Source organism: Dendrobates tinctorius, unplaced genomic scaffold, assembly GCF_039654945.1.
Source record: "Dendrobates tinctorius isolate UK_male_01 unplaced genomic scaffold, ASM3965494v1 ptg000089l, whole genome shotgun sequence".
NCBI lineage: Eukaryota > Metazoa > Chordata > Amphibia > Anura > Dendrobatidae > Dendrobates > Dendrobates tinctorius.
In genome coordinates, this window is record NW_027361757.1 from 12605558 (window position 1) to 12630568 (window position 25011).

A 25011-nucleotide genomic window follows, 5' to 3' on the forward strand; every position below is an offset into this window, starting at 1 on the left:
ATGCCACTTTGTATGAATTCCTGAAAAGAGCCTGAAGGGTTAATAAGCTACCTGATAGCAGTTTTCTGTATGTCAGGCGGTTTAAAATGGTATAACTTTTGGGGTTTTTCCAATATATAGGACCCTTAAAGTCACTTCAAACCTGGATAGGTCCCTAAAACAAAATACATTTTGTAAGTTTCTATGAAAAATTACTGCTACATTCTTAAACCGCCTAAAATGCTAAAAACATAAAATAACATTTTACAAATGGCGTTATTTAAAGTAGGCACGAGAGAAATGTTATTTATTTATTAATGTTTTTGTGTGGATGATTATCTGGATTAAAAGGAATAATGAAAGTTTGAAAATTGCATTTTTTTTTTACATTTTTGTCAAATTTCTGATATTTTTTATAATATAAATAAACACAAAACATATTGACCTAAATTTACCATTATCACAAAGTATAATGTGCCACGAAAAAACAATTTCAAAGTCACTGGGAAGCATTCTAGAGTTATTACTACATAAAGTGACACTGGTCAGATTTTAAAAATTTGGCCCAGTCACTAAGGGGTTAATGTCTAAGGGACCGTAGCAACCCTCCGTGGACTAGGTCACAAGAGCAAAATTGAAGCAACAGGTAATACAAATGGCAGCCAAAGAGCCAAGAGGTAAACACCAAGCTTAAGGTACATCACACCATCCACTGCTGTCTTGGTCAAAGTAAACTTCATAAAATACAAAGGAAAACCCACCTTATACGATTGAAACCAAATCATAAAAATTGAGACTGGCATTTGTAAATTCTATTTTGATTATGTCCTTTGAAGACAGGAGACAAAACTGGAGCTTTTTGTCAAGTCTAAAAACAGCTCTATGTTCACAGACAAAAATAAAGCATAGAATGAAATGAACATTATACCTACTGTTAAACATGGAGGCAGCTTAGATATGTCATGGGGCTGCTTTGCTGCATCTGGCAAAGGGGAGTCTTGAGTCTGTGCAGGGTACAATTAAATCTCAAGACTATCAAGGTATCCTGGAGTGAAATGTTCTGCCCAGTGTTAATAAACTAGGTCTGAATCATAGGTCATGGGATAATGGCCCAAAACAACAAGCATCCAAGATTGGTTAAGAGCAAAACATTGGATTCTCCTGAAGAGACCTTCCAGAAGCATTGATGTAAAATCCTACTGAACATCTGTGGAAGGAGCATAAACATGCAGTCTTGAGAAGGCACCCTTTAAACCTGAGATAGCTGGAGCAGTTTACTTACAAGGAGTGAGACAAAACACCTGTGATTACCCCCAAATATTATGCAAAAAAATTACATTTAAAAAGGTACCATCATTTTTGCCTAAGCCATTTTCATTATTTTTTTTTCTGTTGAGGCACAATTTAAAAGCAATGTCTGACTAACGAGTTGACATTCAGTAAATTTAATTTGAATATTACTTTTGACAGTTAAAAAGTTATTTCAGTTTTTTGTTTTGTTTTTTTTAAAATTTAACAGAAGCATTCCAGCAATTTTGTCCATGTCCAAAAGCTAACTAATTGATGTCTTGACAAGGGGCAGGGTGGAGTGCGAGGTGCCCGAATCACCAAGAGGTGCATGCCTCGCCACAAATTTTACTCCAGCCAGGCAAAAATTATGCTATTACTCTTCATGAGTCCTAGCTCCACCTAATTTGCAAGAGATGATCAAAAATGAGGCCAAAATTATTTTCTGCAGAACCCCAAACAAATCCTAGGTCTGCCCAATGACTCTTCTATACGTTGGATAACAGTCAGCCAAATGATTATTTGGCTGACAGCTCTGTCTTGGAGAGAGCTGGCTGACCGACAGGTCTTATTTCTGCACAGAACAGAATCGGGGGAGAAACTCAACAGGGCTTGATGACCCTCTTTCCCATCATCTGCGCGGGGAGATTAGATAGCCACTCCATACACATTAGATGATTGGGCAATCCTACTGAAATAGTCAGGTCTGGATGACTTATCAAAGTGTATACCACAATCTGAGACCCTACATACCTGGTATTTATGTGGAGTGATAAGCTGCCGTCAGGAGGCTCTGGTAGCCTCTTTTCTCCCTTATTCAGTCACATTTGTTGGATTTAGGGGTCTGCATATTGAAGATGTGTTGACCTCATCTACGTTACTATGCAGGGCTGTGGGGTCGGGGTCTATTTTGGTGGAGTCAGAATAAAATAGACCCGACGCCAACCCCCAAAAAAATATATATTAAAATTGGGTACAGCTGTACAATGCAGGATGTGCCTTAAATTTTTTCATAAGAATTTGCGAAAGTTATAAGATTTCCTACAAATGTCTGTTCTGTTCCTGATCTATGGATCCCGGCTTTTAGTGGAGATGAATCTGTGCTGCACTTCATGCACAGGCTCAGTAGTGACCAGGGCTGGGGAGTTGGAGTTGGGAGTCAGGTTCGGCTTACTGACTCCACAGCCCTGTTTCGATGCATACAAGTTTTATTCTGATTTTCCTTCAAATAAACCAGCATCTTCAAGGCTCACGTCACATCAGATGTAAAATTGGACGTCCTCTGCAAAATGCTCTTAAAGCTCCACCATCACTCATCAATGACGCACATGTATTTGACACAATACCACTAAATGTCAACGCAACGTTCCTCAAATCTTCATTGAAATCTGCCATATGGACCCTGACGGCGAGGGAGAGGATGAGGAGGCGCACTAGACACGAGGAGTGTGGCAGCTAGTCAGCCACCTCAGCACTGAACATCTGGAACATCACTTTCACATCCATAGAAAACAGAAATATCCCAGAAATCGTCAAAGAAAATATAATCATTAATTTGCAACAGCTTTTTAAAAAAAGAAAAAAATATATAAAAATTAAATTAGGTATTCACTTTGAGTTATAGACAGGATGTAACTAAGTATATAGAAAGCATTAATCCCCCTCCCCACCACACTCCATTCAGCATACCCCGGTTGACCATTACTGGAATGACACAAGTCACGTACTCATGGGGAGTCAGTGTTTCATCCCACCCCTTGTTGGTGGGGTGGGGGGGTGCTCACTGAAAATTTGGAATACGACGGAGCTTGAGTTTCACAGATGTGCAGGTTTTAGACAGCGGTCGTTTCTGCCAAAAAATTATATAATCGAGACAAGTCAATAATTTAATGGGGAAAAAAAAGACTCCTAAAATACACATATAACGCAACCCATCCCCATACTGAGTCAGGTGTCAGGCTGAAGGGTGCAGTGCGCAAAGAAAGCATTGTATAGAAGGAAAGGTATAGCAGAACACAAAAGCATAGGGTTATTACATAGTGGGGTCTCCACTAATAATAATAATGCAAACTCTGGGAATAAGAAATAAGCAAGTGATTAAAAATAACTATAAAAGTGAGAATGACTTGTAACTGGCAATACTCGAGACTACTGCAGAAATCTGGGACTTTCACCAAATAAGTAAAAGTCTTAAAACTTAGAGTAAATAAAGTGGAAGCAGCAGGGGGGGGATGCTGGAGAGGGATGGAAGGTGGAAGGCTCTGCCACGTATATACTCCCCTCCCCCCACTGGGGAATGTCATCCTGCACAGACCCCTCTTCTCAGACCCAGCAGCCCTATACTGTAGCTGCTCCAGCTGCTGCCGTCCAGCCTCCGAAAACTTCCCCTTTTCCCAAATAAATCACAAGAGGAAAATGTCATGATGACACTAGAAGTTTCTAGCAGGCTGCTGCTGCTGTTCACATTCCAAGGAGTAAAACAGCCAGCCTCGCCAGGGGTTAAATGCTTGGCAAGCCTTATTTTATGAGACATGGAGAAGAAGCGAGAGAGACAGCTTCTGCATTGTACAGTAACCCACCCCTGCAAGAGTGCAACTAACGGGGGGGGGGGGGGGCTGCAGAGAAGTCACCGGCATCTGCTGCAATAATGGGGGGCTGACAGGTCACCCCATAGGAGAACGTAGGCGTCCCCTAATGACAGCGAGAAGGTGGGACGCACATGTATAGATGTAGGTATATGGCACTATGTCTATACAGCAGGAGGGGGCCGTGCTGGACCTATATGGGGACACTAGACTGTGTTGGGACTAAATAGGGGGGTCCTGCACTGGGATTACACAGGGGGCCAGAACTGAGGGACCCCACACTGGGACAAAATGAGGGTCCCATGTTCACCCCAAGATGGGGATGGTCCAGTGTGGGGACCCTGCGCGGACTGGAGATCACACCTTACAGACTACATATCCTTGGAATAAAAAGGATCTAATTCAATAATCTCTGGGCTGATGATAGAACGTTACGATCCCTGTGATCTCATGTAAGGCCGTGTTCACACTGCAGCTGAGAACCACTACAGCCCCAGGCGCTGCGGGATTCCCACCGGTGACTGCAGTCAACGAATCCGCTTTTTCACCTACAAAACCGCTCAGACGATCGTATTGGCCCCACAGGGATGCAGGCGGCACAGCTGCTCCCCAGCAGGATGACGAAAAACAGTGGAAAAACCGCAGCAGGCATGTTCAGCCACAGTGTGAACACAGTCCAGTGAGGTGGCGGTTTCTGCTCATTACCATGCCTACCCGCGCACGTGAGCCCAGCACTGACTGACAGCACTGACCGGCTCCAATGTAGAAACTTAGTAAAAGTTTCCTCCCTCTACCTGTAGTTGGGAGTCCAGAGCCCTCAGTCCTGCGGCTGCCGCCCAGCGCTGTGTCCGCTTCTTCCTGAGTGTCAGCCGCAGGCCCCGGCCCGTGCTTTATAGGCTCCTGCCCCTCCGCCCGCTCCGCAGCTTCTCCGGCTCCCCCTCTCTCCGTTCTAGTACGTGAGACTCCTCACACTGACCCGCATATCCAGCGCAGGCGCAAAGCAGCTACACACCACGCATGCGCAAACTCGAGCTGCTCCGAGTATGTACGAAGCTGCTCGGCTCCGGGGCTGCACATAGCTGAGGCGCTAGAGAGACACTGGCTCCATAAGAAGAAAAAGTGGTCAGGAGCTGGAAACTGCACCTAATGTAACGGTGTATATGGAGACCTGCACTGAATTCATACATAAGCGGCAATGCAAAGAAAGTGGTGCAAAGTGAAAGTGGTGCTGTTGCTCATAGCAACGGTTCCTGCAGTCATTTTTCAGGCACCATTTTCAAAGTGAACTAAATGTGATGGGTTGTCATTGGAAGCCTGCACTTTATCCTTGCACTGCTTTCACTACACATTACCTATTGGGACTATCATTTTTAACTGATTAAATATTTTTTCTTAGCAAGACATTCGAATTTCTGGCCTCCTAAGCTCCTGTTCAGACAAGTGTAATTTCCATCCATGTGCTGACCATATGGAGAAGGATAGCTGACAGGACAAAGAACATGCAGGTCAGTGGTAAAAGTCACATGAATGTGATTACACCCGTGGGTCACGCACCACACGTTGCTCTACTCTGACCCCATTTTTCAAATCAGACTCGCCCCTGTCACCCCATTTTTTGCCTATCAACTGCCGGCACCGACATCAGGGGCTTATCTACAGCATTCTGTAACCTGAAAGATGTAACCTGAAAGATAAGAAAAACGAGTTATATTGTACTCCCCGGGGGCGGTACGGGTCCGGTCTTGGTCCAATGGGTGTCATGGTCCGGCGCCTCCCGTCTTCTAGCGATGACGTCCTCTTCTTTGCTTCCCGTCGCGGTTCCGGTGCAGGCGTACTTTACATGTCCTGTTGAGGGCAGAGTAAAGTACTGCAGTGCGCAGGCGCCGGACCTCTCTGACCTGGTCTGGTGCCTGCGCACTGCAGTACTCTGCTCTGCCCTCAACAGGACAGGTAAAGTACGCCTGCACCGAAGCCGCGACGGGAAGCAAAGAAGAGGACGTCATCGCTAGAAGATGGGATCGGACCAAAACCGGACCCGCACCGCCCCTGGGTGAGTATAATCTAACTCATTTTTCTTATCTTTCAGGTTACATCGGGGGCTTATCTACAGCATTACAGAATGCTGTAGATAAGTCCCTGATGGTGGTGCCAGCAGCTGATAGTCGAAAAATGGTGTGACAGATTCCCTTTATACTCAATGATTGCCTTAACAGACACAGATGACATATGGACTTAATCCGACAGGTACAGATCCATTTCACTTCTTAGGCTATGTGCACACGTTATGGAATTGCCGCGGAAATTTCCGTGGGAATTCCGTAATTCCATTCCGCAGGAAATATGCGAGAAAACCGCATTTTAATTCCCGCCTATTTCCCGCAGAAAAACTAGCGATTTGCAAGCGTAATTAGCTTGCAGAATTGCTAGCGATTTCCAAGCGACCTGTAGCATCGCTTGGAAAACTGATTGACAGGTTGGTCACACTCATACCAAAAAGTTAAACCGCACCCTATAAGCATCAAAAGTCTTTAAGACAGATTTGTAGAGGCGCACGTCAAAACCAGGGAGCCCATCCTGGAGCAAGTTCCATAACAATAGATAAAAAAGACAGCGCCTCAGACAATGGTGAAAAAAAGGCTTACATTTTATTCTGCCTCCTGTGGCGACGTTTCGGACCGAAACGTCGCCACAGGAGGCAGAATAAAATGTAAGCCTTTTTTTCACCATTGTCTGAGGCGCTGTCTTTTTTATCTAGGTTATTCACACTCGCCAAACATAGTGTTTGACGAGTGTGGCCAACTTTTTACTATTGAGGCTGCCTAAGCGGCATCAGTAGTAAAAGATATAATGCTAAAAATAATTTTAAAAAATCGTGTTTTTCTCACCTTCTGGCGTCCCACGCAGCGTTCCCGATCATCGCGATGCTCCTGGCAGGTCCCATTCCCAGCGATGCATTGCGACAATGACCTTTGATGACGTCGCGGTCTCGCAATGCATCACTGGGGCGGAATCGCCGCGATCCCGCAAAATTAATGAGCATGCTCCGTATTTTTCCGCGATGCGATTCCGCTGCGGGAAAATCCGCAGCATTAGCACAGCATTGCGGAATCCCATAGGATTGCATGGGATATTTATTTTTTGCATTTTTCGCAGCAAAATCGCGCGTTTAAAAGCGCCTCAAAAAAAACGCTACGTGTGAACACAGCCTAAGGGTATGTTCCCTCAGTCAGTAATCGACAATGCTTTGGACACAGCACATGTCTGCTCCGTCCAAAGTGCTGCTGGCTTTGGAACGCAGGTGAATCCTCTGTGTTCATTGAACCGTGCAGAATCACCGCACCCTATACGTTGGACGGGGGAAATTTATCTTGCAGGGACTCGCGTCTCTGAAGCGATGGCCGGGGGACCACCACAATGCAGAGAGACTACAGTACACAAATGAGGTGCAAACAACAAAGGGTTAAAATATTTACAGGCAAGGAATGCAGTGTTAGAAAAGTGTAAACAGGGGTATGCAATGACAAAACAATTTACAAAAGTGATATTCCCTAGCAGGGCCGTACAAATGGCACGGTACACCAACTATGACAGATCAGTGTATTCTTTCAAAAGGCCAAACAATACAGTAAAGTACAGTGGCTGCTACACTAACTATAACCTATCTGGCCGCTGCTACTTCGGCCGCACGGCTACTGTGCTCTGTCTATTGAAGCCTATCCTAAGCCCTAAACATGTGCGCACACGGGGTTAACACTCACAGTAAAGTTGGTGTCTCAGTTCAATAAGTTCTAAGCTGCACATTTTTCTCCTCATGTCAGTCTCCTGCAGACTTCCAGCTCCAAACACTCACTGGGAAAACAGCCCCTCCCCTCTACATAGCAGGAAGAGCAAACTAAAGCAGTCTTTTGAAGGGTAGAATCGAATGTACCATTGCATCAGCCAAGGGGGTGCTGTCTCTTAAAGGGGCAGCGTGTCTCTGCTGTCCATAGCAATGTCAGCCCCTTACATGCCTCCCTACTTAACCCCTTAATCCCATATGACGTACTATCCCGTCCATGTGCCCTGGGACTTAATCCCCAGGGACGGGATAGTACGTCATAGCGATCAGCGGCGCCCACTTGGTGAGCGTCGCTGATCGCGGCCGGGTGTCAGCTGATTATCACTTATCACAGCTGACACCCGACACAATGTGTCAGGGGCGGTCACGGACCGCCCCGACACGTTAACCCCTTGCACACCGCGATCAAACACGATCGCGGTGTACCGGGGGTTAAAGGGAAGCATCGGCAGGGAGGGGGCTCCCTCCGTGCTTCCCTGAGCCCCCCACGGCAGCGCAACGTGCAGCACTGCTGCGGGGGGCTCATTCCCTGCAGGCTTCCGAATCCAAGATGGTGACGGGGACCTTCGGGGGCCTGCAGGGATCCGGCTTCCTCAGTGCCTGCAAAGCACAGGCACGAGGAAGCCTGCTGATCTGTCACAGTGATCTGTGATGTGATAGATCAGCGATCTGTCACAGGACAGTGATGTCCCACCTGGGACAATGTAATAAAGTTTAAAAAAAAAAAAGGTGTTAAAATAAATTAGAAAAAAAAATATTCCCCCAAAAATTAATTTTTTGGAAATAAGAAAAAAACAAGGCCGGAGTCACACTGGCGAGGAATACGGGCGAGTGAGAGTCGCAAAAAGCACGCATTAGACACGGACAAATGATTTTCTATGGGGTCACTCGCACCAGGCGTATATTTCTTATCCGTATCCTACGCTCCGTGCCAATTGTCAGCGTACTACGCCCGTAGTACGCCAATGCAAGTCAATGGGTGCGCAAAAAATACGGATTACACACGGAACACACGTGTGACCTGCGAGCAATACGCAGGTCTTTTGGCTGGTGACAGGAAGCCTAGACATGCAAATGAGCTCAAAAACCGCTCCAGACATCCAGGAAGTACGCCTCCATGGAGTACAGCAGCATGGCGTCCACATACATTAATGTTGAGATGCTAATTGTGCTGGTGCAGGAGGGTCCCGAAATATGGGACCCACGCGATGCAAATTATGCGAACCGGACACGAAAGGAGGCGTCATGGAGGCGCATCTGTCGCCAGATGTACCATGACTTTGGTGACAGACCACGTGATGAGCAGCATAAAATTCGTAAGTGCAACCATAAAAAGATCATTAACCTTAGCTCACGCTAAAAAATGATTCTACAATCAGCACCCCCCTTCCTGTGCATGTAATTTTAGTAGCCTCATGAGACCGTTAAATGTGGATGTGACACGTGGCTTTACACAGCCATAATTAGGGGTTAGGCCACAAGCTCCTCATCCTCCTAGCCAATAAAATTAGTTTAAGTGTAGCTAATGAGACCCTGTGTATCGGCCCAATTACATATGCCACCATGGGTAGAAAGCACACCCCAGAAGGCCCCATGCCTAGACTACTGTTAGAAAATGTGACCTCTCAAATATGTGATTTTGACAATCTCTCCTGTCACATTGCAGTGGAAGATGTGATGAAACGCTGGCGAAGCATCCGGGACCAGTTCCGCCAGGAACGCCAGCAGCGGTCCAGGAGTGGGGATGCTGGACATGTGAAAAGAAAATATATATACTATGACCGGCTGAACTTCCTCGCCCCAATTCTGGATCTGAGACCGTAAGTACATGCCTTACACCACATTACACAAATACTTTACAGGGACAAAAATATTGTATTTTTGCCTCTGTTCTATTTCATAACAGAACTAAATCCAACCTTACGGATCGAGGAACGGCCTCAGAGGCAGAGCCCATTATAGATCCTGTAGGGGATGAGGTGGCTGGCCCATCTTCTCCCCCTACAAGAAGGATGGCTGAAGATGAGGCATCACAAGACCACTCAATGGCTGACCTACACACCACACCACCAGGACGGTCTGCTGCTGCCACCTCACCCATCCTGGAAGAGCCGGGCAACTTGAGCAGAAGTCCAACTGCCCAGATCAGGTCCTCCCCACAGGCTGCTCTAGCATCAAGGCGAACAAGAAGAAGGCGCCAGGTCACTATTCAAGATAGCAGGACCAATGTGGACACAAGGGTGCTCAATTATTTGTCCAGAGTAACTACAGATGATGGGGAGGAGGCCTATGCACGTAGCCTCACCCTTTATCTCCGTGCCCTTACCCGTGAGGTCAGGCTCCGTATTAGGGGATGTATTCAGATCCTGCTTGATGCAAGCACCCCCCCCAATACCCCATATGAGGTTTTTGAATTTCTGGAGAGGTGGCAGCTCTCACCACGAAATTTAATGCGCATGAGACCATCCACACAGATGCTTGCTCAAGCAGGGTCTGAACAGCCCCTAATACGTGGGCCAACACTTCAACCCCTTCCTCCCCCTACCCAACCGTCTATTCCGCAGCCCCAAATGTCTTCCTCAAGCCAACCCCACCAATATGGCCACTTGTACCCACCCAGTGTTGGAGGCTGGTCCCAACCTGGTTGGGGACGATCTGGCTATCTTGGTGGGTATGAGCCACGGGCCTACCAGAGCCAACAAGAAGCCCCTCACCATCATCATTACTCTGGCCAGTATCCCCAACAGTCCCAGGAGGCTGGACAAATCCAGCATCATGGGCAACAGTATGGCCCCACACAGGGCGATGTTGGCCACAATGTCCAGCAGCACCCACAGGCTGGTCTTCCACGTTCCCCTTCCCCAACATATGAGGATTTATGATTCTGATGGGTGGAGATGTCCTGTGAGATGTAACTGGTGCTCCTAATCTAATTGAAAAAAACAGGTGTTCTCCTTCACCAACATTTAGAACATAATTTAACATTCACATTTTTAAACTATGTTTTCCAAACATGAAACAATTCATCATGACAGGCAACGCTACCTCCCGCCTTTCAGACAGATATTACATGTGTGTAGAACAGAGAATATTTAAATGCGCTATGCTGTAAAATGAAAGGATGAAAATACACTACTCACTTGCTAACGCCTAAGAAAGGCGTGCTCGCCTTAGTTAAGTAGTCACCTTTTTTGTTAGCAATCTCTAGTACAAAATTTCAAGGCGACTAGCATTCAGAATATCACGCTCTCTCTATGTCTTAACAAGTGAGTTTTGTATTTTCATCCTTTCCAGTATAGCATGCTTAAATATTGTCTGTTCTACAGACAGGTAATATCTGTGTGAAAGCTGTGAGATAGCCTTGCCTGTCATGGTGGAATCTTTCTATGATTGGATAACATTATGAGGAAATGTGAGTGTTATCTTGTTGCCTTTATTTTGGTGATGGAACTCACCTTTTGTTGGCAAATCTAGGTTAATCTAGTCATGCAGCAATGTTGTTTTTGGCTAATGTTTGTTGCTGTTTTGTTATGTAATGTTCATTTTACAACAAGTTAAAGAAGGCACAAAGGGTCATTTTGGCCATTGCCAAATTTGTCTTATGGCAAAATTATGTTTGCCTTTAAGCGAAAAAAAAAAAAAAAAGGCAAAACTAAAAATTTGTCTACTCTAGTTAACGTCTCTGTGTGATTTTTCACAATCCCACACAACATACTAACAGACACCAACCAATGCAATGAAACACTCATAGAATCATAAAGGCTTGAGTAATATATATTTAGACACACTTAAAGCAACAAATTATAACATAGACACAGCATGCTCTTGCCAAGAAGTTGCCCCCTCAGGTGAGATAAAGTAATTAGTGAAAATATCACGCACTTTTAGGCCAGAGAGCGGTCTACGTTGAGGGTTCATAGGTGGTCTCACCCTGCGCACATTGTCCGGCCTACGCACAACACCATCAGAGGAGGAGCAATCATGTATCCTGGTGAAGTTATGCAGAACAACACAGGCTTTCACAACTTCATTCACATTTTGCTCACTCAACTGAATGGCAGACTGGAGTACCCGCCATTTGGCACAAAGAATCCCAAAGGAACACTCCACCAGTCGCCTAGCACGTGATAGGCGCAAGTTAAAAATTCTGCGCCTGTGGTCAAGGTTGCACCGGGGATATGGCCTCATGACATTGCGCGATAACTGAAAGGCCTCATCTGCCACAAGGACATAAGGGACTGATTGTTCGGGGGAGCCTGGTAGCTGGCGTGGTGGTGGTAGATCCAACTGGTTGCTGCGTAGCCGCCGAGCCATTATGGAAGTATTGAAGACTCTAGAGTCTCCCGTCCTTCCATTGGCCCCCAATGTCAACAATTATAAACTTGTATTGAGGGTCTACCAGAGCCAACAATACAACAGAAAAGTATTGTTTATAATTGAAGAATTGGGAGCCTGAGTTCGGCGGCTTACGCACCCTGATATGTTTGCCATCCAGGGCCCCAATACAATTTGGAAACTGGCAGTCCTCCTCAAAGTCTCTTGATATCCTTAACCAGTCTTCCATCCTGGGCTCGGGCATGACCACTTGATGGAGTCTTGTCCAGATTTGTGCACATGTAGACCTCACTATGCCTGAAATGGTTGACTTTCCAATGAGAAACTCATGGTGGAGGGTGGCATAAGACAGGCCAGTGGACAGGAAGCTGTAGAACAACAGAAATAGTAAAGTTTAGAATGTGTAAAGTAAAAAAAATCAGTTACATGCCGACCAAACTTGTTAGGAAATGAGAGAGAAGAACACACACATATTTGGTGGCACAATGACTAAGTGATATGCAGGACATATTACATCTAACATTCTGCTGTGTCCGGTGAAACATATTTGGAGTAAGATGAGGGCATTAAACTTTGTCCAAGAAGGCCAAAAAACATAAATTAGCACACACATTATGAACATAGAGAATGTGGTTGTGTAGTACATACCGTATTGTGAGTAGAAGTCGCTCCTCTGCAGATATGGCTTTGCGCATCCTTGTGTCCTGAAAGGTTATCCCAGGGTGCACTGTCTCCAAGAGTCGTTCAAATGTGGAAATGCTCATGCGACAGTACTGGTAAAATTTCTCCGGATGCTCCCGCAGAGAAGAATAGAGGCGGTGAAAATGACCTCTTGTAAGTCGTTGCCTCAAAAGTGGATGGACCCACATGCATCTCCTCCTCCGCGGATCCACTATCACAGGATATGGTTGACCAAAGCGCCGTGACAAAAGCCAGGTAAAGAGAACCTGCTCAGTTGTATTGAATCGCAGACCCTCTGCCATGCTGCACAAAGAACACCAACACACCTCGTGAAAGCAAGGTGACAAATGTACAGAATGTAGGCATCCACCTGTTTCTGAGTGTCTAAATAGGGTGCAGGCTAATGATTTAAATTGATTGCAGGCCTCAAAACCGTTAAATGTCCATTTTGCAAGGCTGCGAGAAAATCTCGCCATATGGATTGCATACGGATGCCACACGGATTACATACGGATGCACACATGCGCAAAATACGCGACCTCACCTTGCTTACGGATGACCTACGGAGCACTATTTAGTGGTCATTCATCCGTATTACGCAAGTAAACTACGGACCGTATTTTGCGCAGGTTAGTGTGACTCCAGCTTAACAGTACACATATTTGGTATCGCCGCATCCGTAACGACCTGCCCCATAAAACTATTCCATTAGTTAACCCCTTTAGCGAACCCCTTAAAAAATAAAAATAAAAAACGAAGCAAAAAAAAATTAATTTATTATCATACCGCCGAACAAAAAGTGTAATAACGCGCGATCAAAAAGACGCATATAAATATGCATGGTACCACTGAAAACGGCATCTTGTCCCGCAAAAAACGAGCCACCATACAGCATCATCAGCGAAAAAATAAAAAAGTTATAGCTCGCAGAATAAAGCGATGCAAAAATAATTATTTTTTATATAAAATAGTTTTCATTGCATAAAACCAAAAAAACGACTAAATGACGTATCACTGTAACCGTACTGACCCGAAGAATAAAGCCGCTTTATCAATTTTATCGCACGCGGAACGGTGTAAACGCACCCCTCCAAAAGAAATTCATGAAACGCTGGTTTTTGTTCATTCTGCGTCCCAAAAATCGGAATAAAAAGCGATAAAAAAATGTGACGTGCCCAAAAATGGTACCAATAAAAACGTCAACTCGTCCTGCAAAAAATAAGACCTCACATGACTCAGTGGGTCAAAATACGGAAAAATTATAGCTCTCAATATGTGGTGATGCAAAAACTATTTTTACAATAAAAAGCGTCTTTTAGCGTGTGACAGCTGCCAAACGTAAAAACCCGCCATAAATAGTAAATCAAACCCCCCGTTATCACCCCCTTAGTTAGGGAAAAATAATAAAATTAAAAGAAAATGTATTTATTTCCATTTTCCCATTAGGGTTAGGGCTAGGGTTAGGGCCAGGGCTAGGGCTAGGGTTAGGGCTGAGATTAGGGTTAGGGGTGTGTTGGGGCTAGGGTTGGAGTTAGAATTGAGGGGTTTCCACTGTTTGGGCACATCAGGTGCTCTCCAAATGCAACATGGCATCTGATCTCTATTCCAGCCAATTCTGAGTTGAAAAAGTCAAATGGTGGTCCTTCCCTTCCAAGCTCTGCCATGCGCCCAAACAGTGTTTTACCCCCACATATGGGCTATCAGCCTACACAGGACAAATTGCAAAACAATTTCTCCTGTTACCCTTAGGAAAATAAAAAATTGGGGGCAAAAATATCATTTTTGCGGAAAAAAAAGATTTTTTTATTTTCACGCCCGGGCGTTATAAACTTCTGTGAATCACTTGGGGGTTCAAAGTGCTCACCACACATCTAGATAAGTTCTGTGGGGGGTCTAGTTTACAAAATGGGGTCACTTGTGGGGAGTTTCAATAGTTTAGGTACATCAGGGGCTCTCCAAACGCACATGACACCCGCAGACCATTCCATCAAAGTCTGCTTTCCAAAACGTCACTACTTCCCTTCCGAGCCCCGACGTGTGCCCATAGAGTAGTTTTCTCCCACATATGGGGTATCAGCGTACTCAGGACAAATTGGACAACAACTTTTGGGGTCCAATTTCTCCTGTTACCCTTGGGAAAATAAAAAAATTGGGGACTAAAAGTTCATGTTTGTGGAAAAAATACGATTTTTTTTTTTTTCACGCCCGGGCGTTATAAACTTCTGTGAAGCACTGGAGGGGTCAAAGTGCTCACCACACATCTAGATAAGTTCCTTGGGGGGTCTAGTTTCCAAAATGGTGTCATTTGTGGGGAGTTTCCACTGTTTTGGTACATCAGGGGCTCTCAAAACACGACATGGTGTCCAATCTCAATTCCAGCCAAAAATGTCAAATGGCGCTGCTTCCCTTCCGAGCTCTGCTATGCGCCCAAATAGTGGTCTACCCCCACATATGGGGTATCAGCGTACTCAGTACAAATTGCACAATAACTTTTAGGGTCCTGTTAGCCTTGGAAAAATAAGAATTGAGGGTGAAAAGATCATTTTTGTGGAAAAAATATGATTTTATAATTGTACGGCTGTATGTTATAAACTTCTGTGAAGACCTTGGGGATTCAAAGTTCCAACCACACATCTAGATAAGTTCCTTGGGGGGTCTAGTTTCCAAAATGGTGTCATTTGTGGGGGGTTTCCACTGTTTTGGTACATCAGGGGTTTTCCAATCGCGACATGGAGTCCGATCTCAATTCCAGCCAAAAACGTCAAATGGTGCTGCTTCCCTTCCGAGCTCTGCCATGCGCCCAAATAGTGGTTTACCCCCACATGTGGGGTATCAGCGTACTCAGGACAAATTTAACAACTTTTAGGGTCCTGTTACCCTTGGGAAAATAAAAATTGGGGGTGAAAAGATCATTTTTGTGAAAAAAATATGATTTTTTAATTGTACCGCTGTACGTTATAAACTTCTGTGAAGCCCTTGTGGGTTCAAAGTTCCCACCACATATCTAGATAAGTTCCTTGTGGGGGTCTAGTTTCCAAAATGGGGTCACTTGTGGGGGGTTTCCACTGTTTAGGTACATCAGGGGCTCTCCAAATGTGACATGGCGTCCGATCTGAATTCCAGCCAATTTTGCATTGAAAAAGTCAAACGGCGCTCCTTCCCTTCTGAGCTCAGCCATGCGCCGAAACAGTGGTTCCCCCCCACATATCAGGTATCAGCGTACTCAGGACAAATTGCACAATAAATTTTGCAGTCCAATTTTTCCTGTTACCCTTGGTAAAAAAAAAAAATTGAACCTGAAGTATTTTTTTGTGAAAAAAAGTTAAATGTTCATTTTTTTTTTAAATATTCAAAAAATTCCTGTGACACACCTAAAGGGTTAATAAACTTCTTGAATGTGGTTTTGAGCACCTTAAGGGGTGCAGTTTTTAGAATGGTGTCACTTTTGGGTATTTTCTATCATATAGACCCCTCAAAGTGGCTTCAAATGTGATGTGGTCCGTAAAAATAAAATGGTGTTGCAAAAATGAGAAATCGCTGGTCAATTTTTAACCCTTATAACTTTCTAACAAAAAAAAATTTTGGTTCCAAAATTGTGCTGATGTAAAGTAAACATGTGGGAAATGTTACTTATCAAGTTTTTTTGTGTGCCGTATCTGTTCGATTTAAGGGCATAAAAATTCAAAGTTGGAAAATTGCGACATTTTCAAAATTTTCGCCAAATTTCCGTTTTTTTCACAAATAAACGCAAGTTATTTGAATGAAATTTTACCACTATCATTAAGTACAATATGTCACGAGAAAACAATGTCAGAATCACTGGGATCCATGGAAGCGTTTCAGGGTTATTACCTCATAAAGGGACAGTGGTCAGAATTGTAAAAATTGGCCCAGTCATGAACGTGCAAACCACCCTTGGGGCTTAAGGGGTTAAAGACGGTTGTCCTCGGCCATCACAGCATCAAGGTTGCAGTGAAATGAAGAAGCTTGCAAAGCGGGAACAGCACCTATAGAGGAGGCAACAAAATCGGTAAAACAGACAGAGAACACTGTTCTATGTTTCGAGCTGGTGGAACCCCTGCTGTAGACTTCTGGGATCTCCGGAGTTTTTGACTATCTTCCAGAGGAACACTTGCTGCAGGAGTTGTAGTAGGTTCTTTTCGGGATTCGTCGTCACGTGGCGGTAGTGGTACATCCAGAAGATTACCTTCTCTGTGCGCCTGAGGACCCCCCACGGTGTCAGGACCGGTCCACCATTCATCATTGATTTCATTAGCAGGCAAGACAAGTTTAGGAAGTGGGGCAGTGCCTTAAGGCGGCAATGGTACAGAATGGTCCTCAGACCGGCATGGCCGGAGCATATTTCTGTGGAGCACTCTAGGGGCGGACGCCCCATTCTCATCCTGCACCTTGTAGACCGGACCGTCAGCATACACTCGCTCAATGACTTTGTAAGGCTGTACTTCCCATCTCTCGCTTAGGGTATGTGCAAACATAGTTTTTTGTCTCTGCGGATTTTGTAGAGAAAACCGCAGGTAAATCTGCAGGACAAAGACCTGCGGTTTATCTGCGTTTTTTCTGCGGTTTTGCCCTGCGGTTTTACACCTCATAATGGATGAGGTGTAAAATTGCAGCGTTTCTGCACCAAACAATTGACATGCTGCGTTTTGAAAACCGCAGCAAAATCGCGCGGAAAAAAACGCAGCATGTGCAGCTTTTTTTTATTTCCATAGGAAATAAAGGTCCTGTACAACGCAGCAGAATCTGCTGCGTTTCTGCAGAGCCAAAAACGCTGCAGAAACGCAACAGGAACCGCAAAGTGTGCACATACCCTTAGTTTACCCTTAGGGCGTTTCTCCCTGACTAATACTCAGTCCCCGGGCCGGAGTGGTATCTCTTGAATCGGTTTATGGCCGGTATGTTCTTTGTCCTGTAGCTGCTGACTCACCAACCGCCGAATTGTTTGCAGTCGTTTCCGATGTTCTTTCACCCATGAAGTGATGCTTCGCTCCATCAGCTCCTCTGGCTGTTCCAACTTCAATTCAATGATCTCTCGTCCAGCTCTTCCAAACAGCAGCAGATAGAGGGTGTAACCCATGGTGGAATGGACTCGATTGTTGTAGGTCCAGACCAACTCTGGCAGGAAATCTGGCCAGCATGCCTTCTTGCCCTCTTCCAATGTCCTCAGCATTTGAAGTAAGGTTCGGTTGAAGCGTTCACATGCTCCGTTGCCTTCAGGATGGTAAGGGGTGGTCCGGGACCGCTCAATGCCATACAAACGATACAGTTCTTTCATCACCTTGCCTTGGAAACATGCACCTTGGTCAGAGTGGATGTGCTTTGGGCACCCATACACTCTGATGAAGTCTTGACAGATGGCCCGTGCCACCGACTCGGCAGTCTGATCTCTAGTCGGGGTGACTACTGTGAACTTGGAGAAATGGTCGGTCATCACCAAACAGTACTGTGGACCCCGGGCTGAGTGTCCCATGAGGAGACAGTCGATCATCAAGACTTCTAGCGGTTCCTTAGTATGTATGGTCTGGATGGGTGCCCTTTGTTCAGTACTTTTAATGAGTTCGCATACCCGACATTGCTGGCAAACCGCTTCTACCATGGACTCCAACCGGGGGCAGTACACATGCCGCTGTAACCACTGGTAGGTCTTTGTGGACCCGAAGTGGGCTCCGAATTCGTGGGCATCTTTAGCCACTTCTTGGGCCAATCCTCCTGGGATGACCACCTGCAACCTTACTTCAGTAACTTTCGGCTGTTGCCTCTTGCGATATAGCACGATTCTCGCACCTCCAGCCTATCCCACTGGTGTTAGACACTCTTCATCTCAGCGTCCAGACTATCTCTCTCTTGTTTGCATGGCTTCCGCTTCTGCGCTACCCAGCATTTCATCTGTCTTAGCCCTCCGTCTTCATCTTGAACATTTCCCCACTCTTCATTGGTTCTCCCCAGAGATCGGTGTAGTGCGCAGACCTCCCTACTTGACTGGACCGCCACCACTGGGGTCTTGAACTTACGGAAGTCTGAGGTTTCTTCCTCTTCAAGATGTTAATCGAGATCCCCCACTGGAGTTTCCACCATCACACATGACAGGCCATCAGCATTTGCATTTTCAGTAGCAGAGCGATAACGGATGGTAAAGTCAAACTTGGCCAGGCGAGCCACCCACCATTGTTCTAAGGCCCCCAATTTAGCATTCTCAAGGTGGGCCAGGGGATTATTGTCCGTTCGAACTTGAATCTTGGTCCCTGCCAGGAAGCCCGCAAACTTCTCTGTCATGGCCCACACGAGGGACAGGAGCTCTAACCTTAAAGAGCTGTAATTATGGGGGTTTCTTTCATTGTCTCGCAGGGACCTACTGGCATACCTGATGACTCTCTCATGTCCATCCTGTATTTGGGAAAGTACTGCACCGAGTCCATGAAGGCTACCGTCTGTGTACAACAGGAACGGTTGATCAAAATCTACATTGGCCAAAATCGGGGCTGAAGTAAGATCATTCTTTATAGCCTGGAAGGCCTCTTCTCGCCTCTAGTCCCAGGTGATGCACTGGGTCTTCGGTAATCTGGCGGTCTCCCTCAGCAGTTCATTAAGAGGACCCGCCACCTTTGCGAAATCTTTAACAAACCGTCGGTAGTACCCGGCGAGTCCAAGGAAGGCCTGGAGTTCCCGCAGAGTTCGAGGAACTGGCCACTTCTGGATAGCAGCCACTTTTTCTGGTGAAGGCAGAACTCTCTCTTGTGACACTATGTGGCCCAGGTACTCGATCTCTCTCTTGAAGAGGTGGCACTTCTTTGGCTTCACCTTCAGGTTATGAGCCCGCAGTCTTCCGAGTACCTGTCCAAGCCGGCCAAGATGGTCTTCGAACGAGGCAGAGAACACAATGATGTCATCCAGGTAGATCAGGGTAGCCTCAAAGTTTAAGTCTCCCAAACACTTTTTTATCAGCCATTGAAACATGCCCTTAGCATTGGAGAGCCCGAAGGGCATCCAGTTAAACTCGAACAATCCCATAGGGAGGATGAAGGCAGTTTTTTCCTTGTCTTTCTCGGCCACGGCCACTTGCCGTTATCCGCTTGCTAGATCCAAGGTGGAGAAGTACTTGGCTTTCCCCAACGCTGTCAAGGATTCCTCAATGCCGGGTAACGGATATGAGTCTCGCACAGTGCAAACATTGAGTTTCCTGTAATCTACACAGAATCAGATGGTCCCATCCTTCTTCTTGACAAGCACCACCGGTGCCGCCCAAGGGCTCTGACTACTCTGCACGACTCCTGAATCCAGCATCTGCCTCAATAATGTCTTCACCTCTTGGTACATCTTGGGTGGGATTTGCCGGTATCGTTCTCGAATTGGACGAGCGTCCCCGGTCGGTATCTCATGTGTGATCGCTTCGGTACAGCCAAAATCTTCGGAGTGATGGGCGAATGCGGCCTGATTTTCCCACAGCATAGCTTCTATCGCCCGCACACGCTCAGGGCCAAGAGCCTTCAAATCCACTTCCATTTGGTCAAGGATGATCCGCCCATTCCACTCTGGGGATGGCTTCTCTTCGGGCCCCACAGCGACTGCCAGGGTCCACCCCACACCTTCGATCGGCAATAAAGACATCTCCTTCTGACTAACATCTTCGCCCTTGTGTAGGTGCACCCGGGCCAGATCTGTCCCCCGGGGCAAGGTGACTTCCCCGGGGCCCATGTTCAAATCTTATGGGGGCATGTCCTCGCTGGACCACAGCTATCGTACGAGCTATTATGACTTCTTGGTCCGCTCCTCCGCCTACCACAGGCTGAACTATCACCTCCTGTTACGCGTCAGGTTTCTGTATCTGCTCTGCAGGAATCCAGAGCCTCACATTCTGCGGTCTCCTGCTGTCTATCTATCGCAGAGGAGATTACTTTGCAGCAGATCGCTCCAGAGACTAAGTTCCTCTGTTCTACTGGGCATGCTCACGAGACGATCTCCCATTGGAGATCGGGAGTCATGTGCCCAGGTCCTGCTCCAGATTTCATTGGTCCATCTCGGAGATCTGGAAGCTTCCGGAAGGTCCCGGCTATAAAAAGCGCGCATGACCGTTCGGCCATGCGCTAGTATAGACTTTACTTGCTAGATGTATGAATGGTGATGGATGTATGATTCCTCTCCCTCTGATAATACTCATGTGGATAGGGAACTAGAGAGATAGTCAGCGCCAGTTAGTGGCAAGCCATAATTCACTGTGCACACCGCACCTCTACACTAGCGTCCGATTGTGTCACGTCTCACGGCACTATTGTATAGCGGCTGTGGTTACCGCTGCGCTGCAGTCAGCAGCACTTACCAGTGTCCGCGGTAGTGACGCCGTACACACGGTAGGTCTAGACGGACACCGACCTCAGCATTGGGTCCGTGTCCTGTGACCGTATACCGCGCGTGCAATTTAGCTGAGACCTGTGAGGCTAACAGGCTCGGCGTTCATGTTTATGTTACAGCGCCTCTGTGAGCTAACAGAGTCCACTCAGTGCACATCGGGTGGCATTTAACCCGTGCGCGTTATACCGCCATATAGCGTGTCTGCCATTACTCAGCAGCAGTAATAACACCTTCTGCACGGTGGACCCCGAGAGGCGAACGCACTTTATTATTTATTTATTTAGTGTGTTCCGCCGTTCCTAACATTATACTAGCGCCAGGGTCTGGCTAGTAATGGCAGATCAGCAGCAACTCCTACAGTACATTTGGCAGCTAGAGGGCCGGTTGGCTACTCTTGAGAGTGCTATCTCAGCTGCAAAGTCTACTGAGGCTGCTGTACAGGCAATCGCAGAGGCGGTTTCACGTATGTCCACGTCCTCCCCTGCACCGACAGTTTACCACCTCCCGTTGCCCGATAAATTTTCTGGCGATTGTGCCTCCTGTAGGGGTTTCGTAAGCCAGTGCTCTATCCAGCTGGAGTTACTGGCTGCGCGATTCCCTACGGAATGGGCTAAGGTGGGGTTTATTGTTTCCCTACTGTCGGGCTGGGCGTTGGAGTGGGCCACGCCACTTTGGGAGCGTGGTGACCTAGAGGTTCGGACCGCTGCTCAGTTCTTAACATCTATCAAGCAGGTCTTCCTGAGACCACGGGTCACGCACGATACCTCTCTTCAGCTACTTGCATTAACTCAGGGATCTCTCTCGGTTAGCCAGTATGCCGTTCATTTTCGGACACTGGCTTCCGAGCTGGAGTGGTCTGATAAAGCCCTCATCCCTGTGTTTTGGAGAGGTTTAGCGGAGCATATTAAGGATGCTCTGTCTACCAGAGAGGTGCCTGTAAGTCTGGAGGAGCTGATTGCCATTGCCACCCGCATTGATCTCCATTTTTCGGAGCGCGGGCTGGTGCGGGCTCAAACCAGACGGAAGGTTACTTCGGCTTCCAATCTTTTTGAACCTCCAGAATTACCCGAGCCAGAGTGTTCACTCCCAGAGCCCATGGAGGTGTTGCGCGCCAGTCTCGAGGCGCGTCCGGCACTAAGCTCCACTCGCGGTTACCACTGTTAGCACTCGGTTCCCCAGGATAACGGGGCCCCACAATGGACAAACATGGTGCCGCCGAGCAGGACCTTTGTCCCCCCTTGCCTTCAGCCGAAGGTTCTCGCGTGGGCACACGCGTCCAGGGCGGGTGGTCACTGTGGCTACATGCAGACCACAAAACTCCTGGCAGGGTCTTATTGGTGGCCGCACAGGGCTCAGGACACTAAAAAGTATATTCGGGCATGTGCCTCTTGTGCTCGGAATGGCTTCCTTAAACAGAGTGTGATGACGCCCGCCGACACACTGCGGCGTTCGACTTCTGCTCCTGGCGATTTTTCCGCTCCTGTTGTCTCCAACGTGTCCCTTCTTAAACCTGGCGATCTTGCTGCCTCTGATACCTTCCACGTGTCCCGGTTTTCCGCGTCACCTGCCGGGACATCAGACTTGCCTTTGGACGAGTCTGAGGCCTATGCCTCTGATGGGCACAAGGTGGTGGATTGGTAGGCTCAGAGGGGAGGTGGCCCTAGGAGGGGGGGTAATGTTAGGCATCAGGTTTCTGCATCTGCTCTGCAGGAATCCAGAGCCTCACATTCTGCGGTCTTCTGCTGTCTATCTACTGCAGAGGAGATTACTTTGCAGCAGATCGCTCCAGAGACTAAGTTCCACTGTTCTCCTACTGGGCATGCTCACGAGACGATCTCCCATTGGAGATCAGGAGTCATGTGCCCAGGTCCTGCTCCAGATCTCATTGGTCCATCTCGGAGATCTGGAAGCTACCGGAAGGTCCCGGCTATAAAAAGCGCGCATGACCATTCGGCCATGCGCTAGTATAGACTTTACTTGCTAGATGTGTGAATGGTGATGGATGGATGATTCTGGTGACTGGCTTATTATGATTCCCCTCCCTCTGATATTACGCATGTGGATAGGGGAACCAGAGAGATAGTCAGCGCCAGTCAGTGGCAAGCCATAGGTCACTGTGCACACCGCACCTCTACACTAGCGTCCGATTGTGTCACGTCTCACGGCACTATCGTATAGCGGCTGTGGTTACCGCTGCGCTGCAGTCAGCAGCACTTACCGGTGTCCGCAGTAGCGGCGCCGCACACACAGTATGTCTAGACGGACACGACCTCAGCCTTGGGTCCGTGTCCTGTGACCGTATACTGTGCGTGCAAGTTAGCTGAGACCTGTGAGGCTAACAGGATCGGCGTTCATGTTCATGTTTATGTTACAGCACCTCTGTGAGCTAACAGAGTCCGCTCAGTGCACATCGGGTGGCGTTTAACCCGTGCGTGTTATACCGCCATATAGCGCATCTGCCATTACTCAGCAGCAGTGATATCATCTTCTGCACGGTGGATCCCGAGTGGCGAACGCACTTTATTATTTATTTAGTGCGTTCCGCTGTTCCTAACACCTCCAGCACGTCAAGGTTGCGATGAGTCCCCAGTGGAAGGTGTAATATACTTTCTTGCTCGGGAGGCAGGATTACAGACTCCTTCCCAGGGGCCCTGATGACCCTTACCACCTGATAAGATGGCACACTCTTCTGCGTCCCACAGACACAGATCAATCGCTGAAGGGCTTCTTGAGTAGGCTTGCGTGTGGCAGCCTTCTTCGAATAACTGGGTCCCCGTTTGGTGAACATTACCTGATTGAGTTCTCGTAGGATATTCATTCCCAGTACTACAGGCACATCTTCTTTGATGGGATCAGGGACTAGCAGGATCCCTTTCTTTCCTACTTCTTGCCCACAGATTCGAATATTCATCCACACAACCCCTGTGACCAGGATCGGCTGTTGATTGGCAGCAAACCACCAGATCAATGTCTCCTTCTCTGGCTTTGCCGGGCCTTGAAAATGCTGTTTGAAATATGATTATGGCATTGTTGTCACTTGTGAACCGGTATCTATCAAGCAATCCACTGGAACGCCCTCAAATTCAGCACGCAGGATGGGAATCCCAGCAATCAGGTGTTCATTATGATAAGGAGCGGCCTCTCTTCTTGCTTCCCCCACAGAATGCCGCATTACTGCGTGGGTTGGTAGTTTAACGGCGGCTGTTGCTGGCTTTGAGCATAATTCCGCCAGTCCCTGGCAAGGTGCCCTTGTCCTCCACATTCCCAGCATTGAATGCCTCCTCTTCGCCGAGGGGAACCCTGAGCCTGTCTTCATGCCTCTGATGCCTGGTGGGGAGAGCTTGCACCCACTGACCCCTTAAAGATCGGGCCGAAGGATGGTTATATGAGTGCGTTGAGACAGACTGTTGTTCTCCCATTCCTTGCACCATCCGGGTTAATTTGTCTTGCATACTGACAAGAGACTGCTGCAAGTCGTGCACTACCTGGACCAGCGCCTCCTGATGATTTGGGTCTCCTCTGGTATTGGCACCCTGGACACGCATCACACCAGACGCGTAACTGTCTTCTTGGCTTTGGGCCACTGCTTCTGACAGGATTTGACGGAATGAAAGAGTCGGATCTACATGGACCCTTTCTGACAGTGCTCTCCTCAAGGATGTGTTGCGCAGTCCCAGAGCCCATGCCACTGAGCCCATCAGTCTCTTTCCTTTGCACTTCTGCCAACACTTCTTGCAGTGCTGTCGCATACTGAGAGATCCCTTTTTCTTCCTGCTGCAGTCTAGAGAAAAATTTGGCGCGGAGGTGTCCCGCGCTAGCAGTCTCGCCGTAGATCTCTTCCAAGAATTTCACTAACTCCTTCAGGTAGTACGGGTGGGTTCCGGCTGTAGACAGATGTTTTTACGGGCCTCTCCCTCCAAGGCAGTCCATGCAATGTCC

The 25011-nt window shown here is 47.3% G+C and overlaps 1 protein-coding gene across 7 annotated transcripts in view; it reads right to left on the reverse strand.

The window, feature by feature from the left end:
* P4HA1 (prolyl 4-hydroxylase subunit alpha 1) overlaps positions 1 to 25011 on the reverse strand; it is a 90596-nt gene that overhangs the window by 64982 nt on the left and 603 nt on the right. For 2 of the 7 annotated variants that reach the window (XM_073585819.1, XM_073585818.1), the window contains exon 1: positions 7610 to 7746. The exons of 1 other annotated variant lie outside the window; for it this stretch is intronic. In XM_073585819.1, coding sequence (XP_073441920.1) covers positions 7610 to 7664 — 55 coding nt within the window. In that variant the 5' untranslated portion in view covers positions 7665 to 7746. Of the gene's footprint in view, positions 1 to 911; positions 1151 to 4645; positions 4880 to 7609; positions 7747 to 25011 lie in introns of those variants that run through there. 4 more of the 7 variants (XM_073585817.1, XM_073585816.1, XM_073585821.1 and 1 more) reach the window with 3 other exon arrangements.